The following is a 16,107-nucleotide window of genomic DNA, read 5'->3' as shown; positions in this document are numbered from 1 at the left end:
AAACTATCCTGGCCAACCATCAACAGTGACAAGGTTAAGATTTCCTGGAAATGACAAGTTTTCACTACTCATGGAGCAAATAATCCACCCAAAATGCTCATCCACAGTATACACTGCCAAGTATGAAGGTTGTTGATCTCTGTCGGGAGCCAATACATATCTCCCAAAAATGAAGCAATTCACTTAGCTTGCATCTTACTGGTCAGGACTGAGCCATGTGGCAATCCCTTAGTCATCCAGAAATCTGGGGAACCAAGAATTTTTCTTGGCACATTTTTACTATGAACGAATTTGGGGTTCTGAAATTAAGGAAGAAGGTAAAACGTGGTTGAGAGGCAAACTAGGAAACAGTCCTCCAAAATGGACTTTAATGGTCAGCTTACGTCAGCATTATTTCATCTTAAGAATAGATGGGCACTATGGTAGAAGCCTCTTAGTTTCATCGCCTGCCATCGGGGTCCATTCCTAAATGAAGAGGTGGTCAAAACAGCCAGCGCCTCTCCATCCCTGTTCTAACTCAGGACACTTTCCTGCTCCGTGAGACTCAGCTCAGGTGATTAGGAGACTGTCTATAAATCCCCCACCAATCATGGCACGACTGTTATAGATCTCTGACTGTGCCATTATCCCCCATAAGCCATCAGTGTTTAAGACACTGTCACCCTTCAAGCCCCTGACCCTGGGTTACACACGGACAGGAGTGCTTTGTAAATATTTCTAGGATTTGCTCTAAATGGGTTAGACTGAACTGAATTGAATTGTGTTGTACTGTACTGAAAAGTAGGCTTGGGGATCTGGCCGCCTCTCTGTTTTTCGCTATTATAGTGGCTAACAGGGTGACTGCCCCAGAACCATGAAGGATGATGACAAGCCCGCAAGCTTACAGTTCATACAAATAGATCATGTATCAGTGAGCTCATGCACTCGCTCGGCTCCCTGGCCAAGAAGCCAGGAGACACAAAGCACGGCCTCGCTTGCATTAGCTAGCTTCCTCCTCTCAGGGGAACCATGGAAAAAGGAGTCAAGGTTTTGTTTACCTAACAACAAAAAAAAATCTGAGGAAATATTTTTTTCACTTAAGAAAATGTCAAATTAGTGAAAGCGACAAAAAAATAAATAAAAACCTACCACACACTCAAAAGAGTTGCACAATTGCCTGAAAGCAAAACCGTAATTGCCAATGTGCTGGCATTTGGCACGGGGTTCAGGATCTCAAGGAAGCAAGCCACTCTTTTATGAACACTAAAGAGAAATGTCACAAACAGCCTTTGATTACACTATGATTGTCGCAGTCTATAGGAATGAACTAACATATGGTGTTTTTAAAATAAACTACTAACCACATCCAGTGGTTTCAATTAAAGAATGGTTCACTGCCTACAAAAATTCCCCTAGTGCCAGCTGTCTTCCCAAAAAAAAGTCCCATTGCCTCGCTCTGACTTTCCACTGTCATCAGGCAGACTGCCAAGTGGGGTGGACGCTCAGGATAGCAGCGCGGCAGTGAGAACCGTGAACACCTTGCTGCTCATCGGAGCCTCCTATACAGGGCGTAAGTTGAACTGTAGGGTTAAATTCAACGACCTGCTAGAAGATTACAGTCGTCTCTTTTTTAACCAGTGCTAGGGACCAAATCCAGAGCCTCATGCAGACCAGGCAAGTACAAGCATGGAGTTATGTGTCCATGCTGACGACCAGGGAAGACCTAGAGGATCTTTTAAAAAGCTAGGGTTCTTTATCATATAGTATGCTGCTGGTCCTAACTCAAAAGATTCAAAGTAGTAAGAAAAGCATAGCTATAAGGCAGGCCCTAGCTCATAATAGCAGAAAGGTTTTACTGCTGACTTTTAAATCAGCACAAATAAATAATAAAGTGTAAGAATAAAGGAGTTAGTAACAGACTCACTATAATAATTTCATAATCACAGCAAAAAACAAACTATTTCTAGAAATCTTCGGGTAAGGCTATTCGAAACTAGGTTGAAGTAACAATGTCCAGCCGTGGTTAGCCTATGGGACTCTGGTTTTCAGGAGGAAGGTATGGGGCCTGGGCGCACAGTGGTCTTGCCCATTTCTTTGGTTTGTTTTGTTATTTAACAATTTCATAGGAAGTAGTAAAGTCTAATTGAATGGGGAGCTGTCTTCGGTTTACAGCTATCTGTAGGTTCTTGAGGCTGAGTGAGTCAGAAGTGCTGGATCACTGTTACCACCATCAGAAAAAGTTATCAAACAACTCATGCTCAACCATAAAGACTAAAAAGTGGAATTCTGCTTCTCTGGCAAACATGAAGAACACATGAATCCAGAGGTGTTTCAGGATTCTTTTCTTAATTCCGAGAACATAAGAAAATCATTTAAATTCATTCTGAAACCAACATAAACCTTAATCTGCAAGCCAGATACGCACACAGAGTCAATTCTTCTTTTATAATTTTTGAGATTATAACATAATTACAACTTTTCTTCCTTTCTTCCCCCCCCCCAAATTCTCCTGCATTCACCTCCCTACCCTGCTTCAAATTCAAGGCCTCTTTTTCACTGTTATTTCATGTATGCATACATAACCTGTTCAGTCTGTATAAAGTTACGTGTCGGTGTGTTTTCAGTGTTGATTGATGGACACCAGACAACCGATTGCTGTGCTCCTCCCTGGGGAGGACCATCTCTCTGGCTCCCAGCTTTACTCAGTTGCTTATACTCCTTTGTGTAGGGTTGAGGCCTCGTGAATTTTTCCCCCAACGAACTGGTGTATCATTCTTCTTCAGCTCACATGGGACAGTCATGCTGGTAAGATTCTAAGAGTGCAGCTTCTGACATTATTAGGAGATACAATGTCACAACAAGCTCCCTGATCTTCGGACTTGGGCAGTCTTTCTGCCCTCTGTTCCATAATGCTCCCTAAACCTTGGGGAGTACTTTATTGATGTGTCCATTAGGTCAGTAGAGGCAATTCTTAGAGTTCTCTATGTAAGAACAGCCTTGGAGACACATTCATAACACACAGCACTTGCTATAAGTGACCTCCTTCATGTACAGTTCTCACTCTGCACCATGGAACATGAACACTAACTAAACAATCTTCCACATGGCCAGGCTTACCAACCAACACAGAAAGCTCTGTTTCCTTAAAGACATATCATAATATTTTGGATACTCACATTGGCCTGCAGATTTTCATATTTTAATATTTTTGTCACAAGAAAAAAATATATAAAGGGTAGCATTTTATCTACTTTTTGAGATCATGAAAATATCTGACATATGCAAATTAGTTATCGCAAAACAAAGCCATGGAGCTATAATATAAACATAACTATATTTTTCCTAGCCTTTTCTCATTTCACCACTATTGAACCTGTCCATTTAGATGGCTAATTGGTGATTTCTATTTTAATCACATTTCAACCAGGATTGAATTGGCAACAACTTTTTAATCTACCAAGATGACTGTTAATATTGACTAAATTGCATGCCACCCTTACCTCCACATTTTTATTTTCTTCAATAGACTATATATTCGGTTAATAAGTGATTTAGCCATTCACTCAAAGGATCCACTATTTCAGAATATGTCCAGGATACAGATGGTGCCTTTAGGGCTCTAACAATACAGCTGAAGAGACGACACTAACCAGGACATGATAGAGTCCATGTGACAGCTTGTGTGATATATGTAGGTACTACCACATGTGTTCAGAAACCTGGAAAACCTTACAAATGGGTACAAATTAACTTAAAGAGGCCTCACTAAGACAAGGTAAGCCTGCAACTTTAGTTAAACTACCAAAAAGAAGGAAAGTATAAGCTCTGACCCACAGTCAATCTAATCTTCAATATCTAGGAACCCTTTGGGGAATGAAGACAATGAGTTTCTATTGTTAAGGGGAGAGACTCAATGGAATGAGTCCTTCGGGTACCTGGCAGGACCTTCTCGAAGGAAGGCTTCTATTTCAAAGAGGAGGCCAGTGGCAGAAAACACACTTGACTAAGAAAAGACTGACCAGAAATTCAGAGCAAGGAGGAAATACAAGAGAAACTGGAGAAACAAAGACACACCAAGGGAAGGGAGGAGAAAGAACAGGAAAGAGCCAAAGATGTGACCAGGAACTTGAGGACTCCGTGTTCACAACACCTCCATAAAAGTATAAAGCAAGACTCCTACACGTGAGAATGTTCCTGAAAGAGTTCTAGAGACTGGATAGAGCATGCCCCGGTCTCTCGCCCCCACTACTTCTGCTTCTACAGGTCATACTCATAAAGCCTTGCATTTAAATCCCTGGTATTAAGCACCCGTGTCCTTCAAAAGTGACTTCCTTCCCTGTGACAAGTTTCCTAAACAGAATGACATTCCAAGAAGATCCTGGCCAGTGTCTGTCACTCTTCAACTGAGTTCCAGTCACATGCACGCACTCCAGCCTCCTGCCTTTCAGTCTTTAACCCCAGGCCACAGGACACATCCTGACTTCTGCTTAGGTGGCGATGCCTGGGTCAGCCATGTAGACTCTGTTTACCTCCCTAAAGAGATCTCCTATCTTAAGTTCCACACAGCTTTCTGGTTTTCCCCTGTCTCCAATCCAAGTTAGAAACTCTTTTTAGCCCTCCAAATGCCCAGCACCCAGAGTGTACCAGAACCCTCTGAGGCCTCCTGACCTCATGAGTCACCATAAATAGCAACAGCATCAACTCTCCCACAGCATGGACACACACTACTCATTACATCTCATCGCGTGGCACAGTGAGCTGGAACTGAGGAGCCAATGGCAACAGGAAATGAAGAACTGCCATTCGGAGGGCCCATCCAGGTGACTGAGAGAGGCACATTTCACAAACTCTGGGCTGCCTAAAATATTCAAATGGACAGAGTACTGTGATTTGGCCATCTTACATCCACTACTACCACCAGAATAAAAGATCTTTGCGCCGCAGGAGGATTATATGGTTGCACAAATGAACTCGGTAGCATATGTCAAACCTTTTTCCTTTTCCCGCTGCCTCAAATCCCTAGACATTTTCATTTCACTGAGAAACAGGAAGAGGGGGGCATTCTTTTCATGGAAGGGAGCAAACCCATTTGTCTGCAGAGTATAGAACAGCCCAACTATTGACTACATGTGAGGAGAGTGTAGTAAGCAGGCACTAGCCGCGGGCAGTTTTCCACACACCCGAGCAGCTCAGTACTTGCCTGTTCCACCCCTGGAAATCCTCAGCTCCGTGATCTTTCCACCTGCCAGCCAACATCTAGACTGACACCCACTGGCGAGTTCAGAGGGTCTACAGAGAGCCAGGTGCCTCGTCGAAGGTAAAATTGCAGGAACACTGATGACTGGTAAAAGGAAAGGCTGAAAGGCCTTAAAGAGCACACAGAAACGGCTAACTACCGAGAACTGAACTCCACCAAGTCCAGCCCGATGCTTCTGTGATGGTCTGCATGCAGAAGAGGGGAAATAAGATCGCAGAAGGTAGGCAGAATGGCTCCAAGCAATTTTTGATAGGCCCAGGTTCACAGATGGCTCTGCTGAGAAAGCTGCTTGCCGCCAAGCCTGACGACCTGAGATCAATCCTCCAAACACACAAAGCAGAAGGAAAGAAATGGCTCTTGGAGGTTGTCTTCTGACATCCTACCATATTACACCACAAGTGGAAGAGTGTGAGCAGTAATGTGTGCACGCGGGTGCACATGTGTTCACACACACACACACACCACACACACACTTTTCTGAATGTTGTCAGCCAGATGCAGAGCTCATGTGATGTCACCATAATCCCTGACAAATGAGGAAAGGGGACTGCAAGGCAAAACAGGCTCTGATTTTAGGTATGAGGCGGGTTTCCAGCTCAAGTCATCTGAGTGGAATACATGGCCATAAGTGCTCTAGACAGCAGTCCTTCCAGAAAGCTCCATCGCAAGCCTCCGTCAGAAAAGATAAAGTTTGAGTTTTCAGTCATTTGTCTATACACAAAGCTTCTGTGCTCAGACGTAAAGATAAGATGCCCCTCCTACTTCTAGAAAGTGGGAAGGAGGATAAAAGGGGCAGCCTGATCGTTCCGTGTCTGTGCTCCGCAGGCAGCAGTAGGGCTACCTCTCCTCACACACAACAGGCTCGCTTCTCTCCTCTAGACCTACTCGAATGCTATTGGCATACAGATAATTAAAGAAATTGTACTTTATGATATCAAAGTCAATAATCGTGCCTAAAACCATTACCCTACTCCACCTCCCTCCCCCCCCCAAAAAATGTATCCAAGAGAGTGTAAGGCAAGGGGAGTACTGGAAAGGGAAGTCACACAGCAAAAAAAAAAAAAATCCTTGGCTCTGGTAAAAAGCTGCTCTGTTCATTTACCCGGATGCCCCAAACAAAAGCCACTGCCCATTTCTCTGTTTCAGTTTCCTGGATCTAGCTGGATCACAGACTGCCATCCATTGTCCCTGGCTCACAGAACAATGTCCAGTAGCAAAGACCCATCCATTCAGGGACCCATCCAAAAAGTTAGGAAAGAATAAAGAATACAAGACTGCCCTTCCGCACACACTGACCCAGCACTGTGCAGTCATCATGGGCAGACCTGCAGGCGGGAGGCAGTCAGTACCTCTGCGCTGATACAGGCTCCAGCTGGTCCAGAAACACGCTACACTGCGTGTGGACACACTGAGCAGCATGCTCTGCTTGTATCTGTGTCTCCTAACATTTGACACTGCTTCACAGAGTCCACAGTCCCAAAGGGGCCAGCAGTGCCCCTAAACATCTTCCAGGCCAGGACACTAGCAAAACATGAAGTGCAGAGGCCAAAGCCATCCGTACTGGGGAGGTGAGCTCTGCTTCTAGATCCTAGCAGCCAGGACCATCTTTTCCTTGCATTTTGGGCACGCCTCAGAGGATGGCAGCTGCTAACTTAGGGGGGAAAAAGTGCATGGTGGAGGAGGTAAAAGGATTATTTTTAAGAAAGAGCACAATCTAACTTTTCTCTCCACCACCCACTCCACGCCACCTCCTCATTCCCTTGTCTCTCCTCCTGCCTGTTCCTCCACCTCACTTTTCTCCCCAGCCTTGCTCTCCCCATTGCTCAGTGTGGCACCATCACACACACACACACACACATTTTTCCCCTGTATCCCTAGCGGGGACACCAGTCCTGACACCACACTGAGAACAGGAGCCATGCGAAGACACAGGGCTGCTGAGCTTAGGAGGGATTTGAAGCTGGCTAGCTTCATCCTTACAGCTCCAAACGTGTAAGGCTCGAACACATAGCAACTTCTTAGGAACCCGATCTTGATGCCAGAAGTGATGGGAAAGAGAAAAGGTAGCTCTATTCTGAGCTAAATGAACCTGTTAGCTATGTCATCTTCCCAGTGTGTCTAAATGCTGGGAAATCTCTGGCTGATTCCCTTTCAAACTGATGCTGAATATTCTGTTCTGGGCTCCTTAACAGTGGCTTCTAAGCAGAGTGGCCTGGCCTCTGTGTCCAGTGATGAGCATCTGGACGTACAGATGATGAATACGTGTACCCCGTGCATCGGTTTCTTCCCATCACCTACAACCAAAAGGCACGACTACACACTTGGGAGTCATCTTCCCGGAACAAAACACCGTTCTGGAAATAGCTGAAATAATGAGGTGTTTTCCGAAGTAGAACAATCGAAAGTCAGGGTGAGCGAGATTTTTGCATGGTGGCGGAGGGAGTTTAGACAGAGAGATGATGTGTTAGGATAGGACGCAAGAAAATCACCTTGATTTTCACTTAGAATGTGGGAGAGACTTAGAACTCTAAAAGCAATGATTGTGTTCTTCCGCATTAGTAACCAGTCATTCAAATATTCTTCAGTGAGCATGTACTAAATATGCTCTGGATCGGGCACAGCTCTAGGGAGTCATAATAAATGAACAAGACACACTGCACCCTTGCCTGCAGTCATGGAACTTACACTCTAGCATTCACTCCATACAAAACTGTATGCTGAAGAAACCTGGCAGCTGTGTCGTGAAGGAAACAGAGGGGGGCAGAGGAACCCTAACACTGAGGAAGCAGCATTAGAGGAGCCAGAACCGCCTGTCTGAAGAGGCGGCATCTTAAGAATGGAAGATGAAGAAAGGGGAGAGCCAAGGGAGATAAGAATGGTACGGCCATCCCAGGAAGCTGGGATTGCACGTGCAAAGGCTCGGGAGTAGGGAACAGCTCGGAAGCAAGGGTCCATAACAGCAGCATGATTACAAGATGGCACAATGCACAACAGGAAGGATGCTGGGTGCCAGGATGCACAGCACGGAGGCTGCTCTAAGGCCATCAGCACAGGAGGGACATGGCCCAGCTCGTGACCACCATGACCAAATGCTGCCTCGAGTGGAGAAAGACTTCAAAAGCAAAGCAAGACATGACAGCAGCCTGGGCCAAAGCAGAGCAGCCAAGTTGAAAACCGGACCAAGTCAGACGGAGTTTAGATGTACGACCAACAGAAAGCGCTGCCGGACTGCGCATGGAAGTGAAAGCAGAGAAGGACTCGGAGATGCCTCTCATCAAGCTACTATTTATCTGTGAATTGCTTAAGGGTTTTTTTTTCCCTCAAGACACAATTACTGCGTGATTCCCAGGCAGCATGCTTGGCACCTCGTCTTCAGGACATGACAGGTTGTATAGATGCAAGGAGCTTAGAAGGCCTAGATATAAAACATGGCTGCCCATGAGAGACAACAACAGAACAAGAGGCAGGCTTTCCATGCATTTTCTCATAAAGATGTTGGCACACTGGTGCCAGTCTTTCTGTATTTGGATGCTCTCATGCTGAAGCAGAGAAACTGATGACACAATTTCTAAGAGGACCTAGAGGACCTCTGCACCAAATCAGATAACTAAACCTAAAAAAAATCTAATGGCTAAAATGAGGGAAAGAGGTTTTAAAAAATCCTCCGACCAGGCTAGTATTCATTTGGTGCTCATCTGACATGCATGGAATCCTCAGATCAGCCTACAGCATCATACGAACCAGGGCAGGCCTATAATCCCAGCTCAGGATATAGAGACACAAGGATCAGAAGTTCAAAGTCATCTTTGGCTAAACAGCAAGCTAACAACCAACACTCATCAGTTGGTCCATAGCATGCTTACACATTTTTCGACAGTGTGCCCAGGAAGGTTCATGCAATGTTCAAACCGCTCCCCAAATGCCACAGCAACAGCATTCCATGACTAACACACATTCGACTGAGCCTCTTTCTGAGCCACCCATTCCTAATTACCTGGGTGTTACTAGCACCATTGGCACAGCCTTTCCAAAAGCGCTGGCACATCATTATCACCTCTAATTTCCTGGGCACTTCTGTTTCGGTAAGGGCATCTCCTCCTTTCTAATATAGACAGGGTGACACACTCTTGTTATTAACTAAAGAGTAAGAGATGCCCTCAAAAGAGGGAGAAAAGAGAAGGGGAGGGGAGGGAGAGAGGGAGAGAGAAGGAAGAGGGCCAAAGGAGGTGAGGAGAGAGAAAAAAATGGAGAAGAGAGAAGGGGAAGAGAGGGAATCTCTCACACGAACACAGCAGAGGCCCTCTTTGATACTGGCTGGTGCCATGCCAAAACAGACAGTAAACAGTGAGAAACCAGAGTAACCTATTTGGAGTAGAATATTATCTTTTTTCTTCAAGCTGCTAGTCGTAACCCTCTTTATATGCATTTCAAGGATATTATTTTAGGAGATATATCAAGGAGAATGCTTTTAAAACGAGTTACCCTGGCATTCCCGTGAGGAGAGCGCCGCTTCAGTCTCCTGTCCTCTAACCCCGCCTACGGCTCACACCCGCCCTACTCCCTTTTCAGACTAGAAGGCCATTCCCAAAGGCTCCAACACTTCAGATTAATTCAGGGTCCCATCTGGGTCGCTCCTCTTCCGGCTTCCTAAGCCACCTGCTTCGTTCCGGGGCTGAGCCTATGAGAGATCCACATCGCTACGCTTCACACCCTCTTTAATTTAATGCTGCGAACTCACTTTTCAACACCCCTGGGCTGTTCATTCTGATTCGGCCTGTCATCACCTGCAGTGACTGAACTTGATCTTTATCTGTGCCGCCCATAATGCATTCTATGGCAGGGTCTGGGCTTCTGCTGAAGCGCTCTGCCAGCAGGAAAGCTGTCGCTAAGTTCGTCTTCTCCAGGAGTCTTCCCCACACCTGGCACGTGTTCGCGCCGTCCGGATCCACTCCCATTCCAGACACAAGGCCCCCGTATGTCAAAGAGTGGCCACACTCAACAAACACAGAGCAGCATAGACCCAGGCCGAAACCCCGAAACCCGTGGTCTACTTGTCCCCTGAGTCCGAGGGTGTCCTTTGATCCCCTGCCATTCCGTCTTAGTGCTTTATACAATGTAGGAAATCCACGACGGCCGACCTTCCGAGAGCTGTGTCACTCAGCATTCCTCTCTGCACTGTGTAATGCCCCCTCTGACGTGCCTTTTTGAATCACTGACCCGGCCCACAATCCGGATGGATGTCACCTGTGACTGTGACATCTGCACGGTGAACATACACACACATATGCCCTCATCCTGCCTGTCTTGGCAGAACTGATTTCCAAGCAGAACCAACCTCAAGAGCCTCTAACTGTTGATTGCTATGGTTAAACACTGTATCATCTGTGAAACGCTGCCCTGCCTCACGTCTCGGGACGTACAAGTGCCATCTGCGCCCACACTTGGCTTTCATCTTTCCACCATCAACTCAGAATCTTCCACATGAGCTCTGAGATATCAGCTTGTCAGGACCAGGAGCATGTCTACAGGCGTTACCCACGAGACAGAGCACCCCGGATTCCTGACCCCCTCTGCATTGGCCACGAGAGTCTGGAAGGCTTCTTCCCGACGATGAGTGCGGCGCACAGAATACTGGATACTCACTGAGCGGCTTGAGGATGCTGCTGCTGGACTCATCGGCGTTTTCCACGTCGGATTTGTCTGAGTAGTTCTCAGAGACTCTTTCCTTTTCCTTCTTTTCCTTGTGCCCTGCCTTTCTCTTGTGACGTCTCCTTCTCCGGTAGCTCTTGGGCACATGGACCCCAATGTAGATGGTGTGGTGGCCTAAGGAAAGTAGACAAGCCCGAAAGTCATTTCAAGTCACGGTATCTCCATACATAAACCACACAACAACCACAGGCCAGATAAGCCTACGAGCCTGACATTATCATTCAGTATTTGGCTCACTCAAACAACTAAATTCTTGAAACATAGAATTCCTTTTCAAATTTTACTTGGCTACTGTATAATTCCACCCATTGGCTGGCACTTGGTTCTGTCCCCACAGGCTTCAGCCAGAGATTAAGAAAAGTCAATAAATACCGAACTAGAAATCAAGAGATCTTCATTGTTCTCACACATCTGTCATCCGGTCTGTACATCACCTTCAATGCACTCCTTCTGTTCATTTGGTTTTTGTTTTTGTTTATTGAGACAGGGTCTCATGCGGCCTTGGCTGACCTTAACTCGATAAGGAACAGAGGATGACTTTGAACTTCTGGACCTACTGCCTCCATCTCCCAAGTTCTGGGATTCCAGGTGTGCAGCATCCTGCCCAGATTATCCTCTGCTAGAATCCAGGGCTGCACATACTCTAGGCAAACACCAATGAGCTAAATAAATTACCAGCCCTTTAACTCTTGGAGCCTCGGCCTCATCTTTTTATACCAGGAGGGGCTTATGTTGCGCAACCCCTAGAGGTCTGCCCTGCTCTAGTTTTTCATGACCTGTGGTTAGAGTGACTAGAATGAAGGGAAAAAGGAGCTTCATTCTTTCTGAGCTACAAAAATAAAGATCAAAAGTTCAAAAAGTCATTCTGCTGGGGATAAGGTTTTACACGGTAACTTTTTTTTTATCCAATCAGCAGAAGAGAGACTGAGAACCGGGACAAACCGAGAAGAATAAGACATACTTAGAGAGGGGATTTTAGAAGCACTCGGATGTTCACACTGGGAAGCGCTGAAATGAATGTCAGCCACCGTGCCATTCTCATTTTTCTCTTTCCGTTTCCAGAAGTTTCTAAAAACTGGTTGTTGGGATGATAAAAATAAGATTGATCCCAGCAAAAAAAAAAAAAAAAAAAACTGCCTTGAAGAGAAGGGCATGAGAAAAACAGCTCTAGCGGCTTGCAGGCCTCCGAAGGGAAGGCACTTCAGACTGACAAGCACTATCATTTTACAGAATCAGAGGGGATGGAAAAGGAACTCAGAGTCCCACATCTCTCTCTTTTTAATTGAAAACTTTTCCTTTCACTTTATATAGAGGGTAAGAGCCGAATGTGGGAATCATCATTTCGGATGTGATCTGAACACCCTTTTATTGCAAATTAGATTAGGTTATCCCGTCTAAGTGCTTCATTTCCCATTTCTAGAATTATTCTTTGATGGTACTTTACAGTTCCCAGAGACAATATCACATACTACCATGTAACTCAGCCTCCTGAGTATCAATTGCTCTGAACCACTTTCCCTGGAACTCACCAGGCAACCCTAAAAACACCATAATTCATGAGATTTCCCTTAAATTGACAGCTTAAATGAATCATACTCCGCTTCAAGAAAAAGACTCCAACTATGGAAGAAAGAACTCTCGGGGGTAGTATGTCACAGAAAACTCCCGATGCCTGGAAAAGAAGTTGGAGCATCTGCACCCAAAGCAGGGCCCCCAACCCCCGCCATTAACACACAAAGACCACAGCTTGCTACTACAAAGCACAGCGAACAGTCTCCCCACAGAACGTGTGCCAATGAGAAATCTATCAAAACTAACCATTCACAAATAAATTGTTCTCATGGGAAAGCCGTATTATACTAGGAAACAGGAAATGTCTCAGAAACAATGTGAACCAAGAAACAGTGTCAATTGTTTCCTGTGCTCCCCTTACTAAGGGAGTCCTTGCGGGTTTATCTCAAGTCTCAGCAATACAAGTCAGCAGAGCCTTTCGGAAATGCCTCACACCACACACACACACACACACACACACACACACACACAAGTGATTCAAAATTCTAAAATGTTATGGTAAATGTTTTCTGCACATTATTAAATAATAGTCACAAGAAAAATGCTAATTAATGTATGTTATAGCCATGCCAGTGTGATGCAGTAAGGTTTACTATATGAACTCAAGCCTGCATAGTACATTGGATCGAGTCATTTAGACAACTATATGGGCTGACAGGATTTAAAGGTAAGATTTCTGACTATAAAATATTGTTTTCTGAAGCACGATTAATAAAAACTCAGAAACAAGATATTGGTGTTCAAGCTGAAGACCAGAAAAGCACAGCAGCCACTGGCTCTTACCTCGACCTCAGCCCGAAAATGGCGATCCTGCCTCCAGGAAACCTCAAAATGAGAATGAGCCTAAGAGTTGTCTCCTCCCGTTTTATAATCCTCTCTAGGTCTGGGATTAAAGGCAGGCACCACTACCGCGGGGTTTCTATGGCAAGCTAGTGTGGCTACTGGGATTAAAGGTGTGTGTCATTGCTGACTGGTCTGTAAGGATGGCCAGTGTCGCTGTTTTGCTTTTCTGATCTCCAGTCAAGCCTTATTTATTAAAATACAAATGAATGGCACTACAGTTTTGAAACTAATGAATAAGTTACAGTGATTCAGACAGACGGCCTTCAAGCTCTGCAGAGAGATGGGCCTGAGTTTCAGAGCCTAGTTAGAGTTGTCACAATCGTAGACATGGTACCCTTCTTCTCGTTTGGTGTCTGCAGCACTACCCCTGTGGCAGCTTGCCTGCATCCCTCAGTCTCCTCCGTGCACACCTTCCCTGCTCTGGTCATAGGTAAGGAAGCCTTCAGATATGACGCTGCCCTTCAGAGTCTACAGCACCCCTCTGGCCAAGGGGGTTCCTTTAGCAGCATCACAAACATCAGGCATTTTTATTGGTTTATTAAGATGTAATTTGTAAAAATTCACTCTTTTTTAAGATTTTAATTCGATGACTTTCTGTAGCGTTGCACAAACATCACCATCATCCAATTTTAGAACCGTCCTACCAATCCACGGAGCACTCTCGGGGCCATCTGCAGCCACACTCGGTTCCCGCTACCAGCTCATACACCCACTCTTACACATTCTGCATACTCTGGGAAATATCATCTGGGAGCCGTGGTCCTCCAGAGCCCACATGGCTATGAACGTTGTGAGGATCCTTCCAACACGGTAAAATAAGATATTCCCAGTCAGGAAGATGCTGCCTCCCAAGAAATGCCCAGGGAATCAAGTCCCTGAGCCGACCACAGAATCAGCATCCTCATCCTCTTCTTCCTCCCACATCTTACTGGAACCTAAATCTCCCCCTTTGGCCTTATATTTTCATAAAGAAATGTGAGTCTGGGTAAGGTAGATCTCATTGGGAGCTTAGAGACAGCGCTTATTACCTCATTAATTAATTATAGTCTCTTCCCTACTTCAACTTCGTTGCCCACAAAAGGAGGCAAGCAAGATAGGAATGTGTTGGAGGGCTGGTAAGATGGGCATGCTTTTACACAGGGAAGACCAAATATTAATACACTATAATGTCAAGCAACCAAAGCCCCCAAAAGCAACATGAGCTGAGACAGAAATGTTCACACTGCCCCCACAAAACTCCTGTGGGCAAGATGAACAGAATCTACACTACCGCTGGAAAGACTCTATTGTTGGTGGGAACATCGCAGGTGGATATCAGTGTTTATGTTCAATGAAGTAGCTTTATCTGTCTCAGAACTATGTCATGATGACTGATGGAAGCTCGTGAGGAAGCTACACGGGGGGAGGGTGTAGCTATTATTCTACAGGTAAAAGAAAAGGAGGAACTTGTCAGAGAAGCCTTCCCACCCAAGAGTCTACAAAACAGTGCAATGCTAGGCTTAAAAAACCTCTCTGCCACCAATTCCATAAAAATTGCTTCAAAGAATAATGGGGAAATAAAGAATAAAACTTTCAATTTTTTTCATTTTTAATTTAAAGTTTTAATTCAGAAAGAGGGTATAAATGTCTAATATATTAAAATCCAGCACACATTTATTATTCTAGTCAGACCAATAAAATGAAAATACTGAAGCCTACATGTGACAGTGTTCATTTAGGTGTATCGTCACGGGGCATCGTGTCTTCAACCTGGCAGGGACCTCGGCACTGTGTGTTCAAATAAATACTGTACATGCCTCTCTCTGACAGATGGTGGGAGTCCCCAACACATTCCAAGTGTCTCAGGAATACTTCACAATCCACACTACAGCCAGGACTTCTGGAGAGAAAACACAGCTCTGCTGGCTACCTCTGAATGTCAACATCATCACTACCAACGAGCCTTGCTTCTTCCTGTCTTTACCTGTTCTGCCCTCATTACAACCAGGAAGCTCTGTGGAGCAGCCACTCCCCCATCTCCCCATTTCTGCCAAGCCGCTGGGCTAACTGTACACTTCTGATCATTGCTACAACGTTTCCAGGGCAGCCAGTCAACCCTTACACTTAGCAACTCTATAGCCATTCAAGTGAATGTGGCTGCTTTCGCAGATACTACTTCCCTAGGATGATTCAGAAGTTGGAAGAATCAAACAATCTCTCAAGCCAGAAATTAAAAATTCACCAGCCAAATTAAAGCGTCTATGGATGACAGCTAGCAACCTATATCTCTGCATGCAGGATGGGACGATTATCGCTCGTGCCTGGGAAACACGGTGCGGCGTGCATATGCACAGATGCAGCAAACATTCGCCAAAACCTTCTAAGCCTGTTCATCGCTGCCACATGCTTCTCCGGCTCTCCATATGATCCTGCTACTAACCTCACATACGGGTGAAGAAACCAATGTCTGAGGAGTCAGGGATGCTGAAACCAAGAAGCAGATGCCCTCTTCAGAAAATCCCACAAGAGAAAGTTCCTTAGGCGTCAATGTCAGCATGACCTGAATGTCAGCTCTGATGAGATTTTGTTTAAAATATACCTTCACAGTGTTGAGACCATGCTTGCTGGGTAAGGCATGGCTCCATGTGCCTATAACCGCCCACTAAGGAGCGGCAGGATCGATGGAAACAGGATGGGGGCGACTGCTAGTCGGTCAGGCTCGCTAAAAACTGGCAAGCTCCAGGTTCAGGGAGAGGCCCTGTCTCAAG

The 16,107-nt window shown here is 45.4% G+C and overlaps 1 protein-coding gene across 7 annotated transcripts in view; it reads right to left on the bottom strand.

Annotated features, from left to right (window-relative positions):
- Slc4a4 (solute carrier family 4 member 4) overlaps positions 1-16,107 on the bottom strand; it is a 339,097-nt gene that overhangs the window by 264,879 nt on the left and 58,111 nt on the right. For all 7 annotated transcript variants that reach the window (XM_050149683.1, XM_050149682.1, XM_050149677.1 and 4 more), the window contains exon 3: positions 10,880-11,059. In XM_050149683.1, coding sequence (XP_050005640.1) covers positions 10,880-11,059 — 180 coding nt within the window. The remainder of the gene's footprint in view (positions 1-10,879; positions 11,060-16,107) is intronic.

The sequence above is a fragment of the Alexandromys fortis genome, unplaced genomic scaffold (assembly GCF_014885135.2).
Source record: "Alexandromys fortis isolate MF-2015 unplaced genomic scaffold, M_Fortis_MF-2015_v1.1 scaffold_0, whole genome shotgun sequence".
Lineage (NCBI taxonomy): Eukaryota > Metazoa > Chordata > Mammalia > Rodentia > Cricetidae > Alexandromys > Alexandromys fortis.
This window is presented reverse-complemented; position numbering and strand designations above follow the sequence as displayed.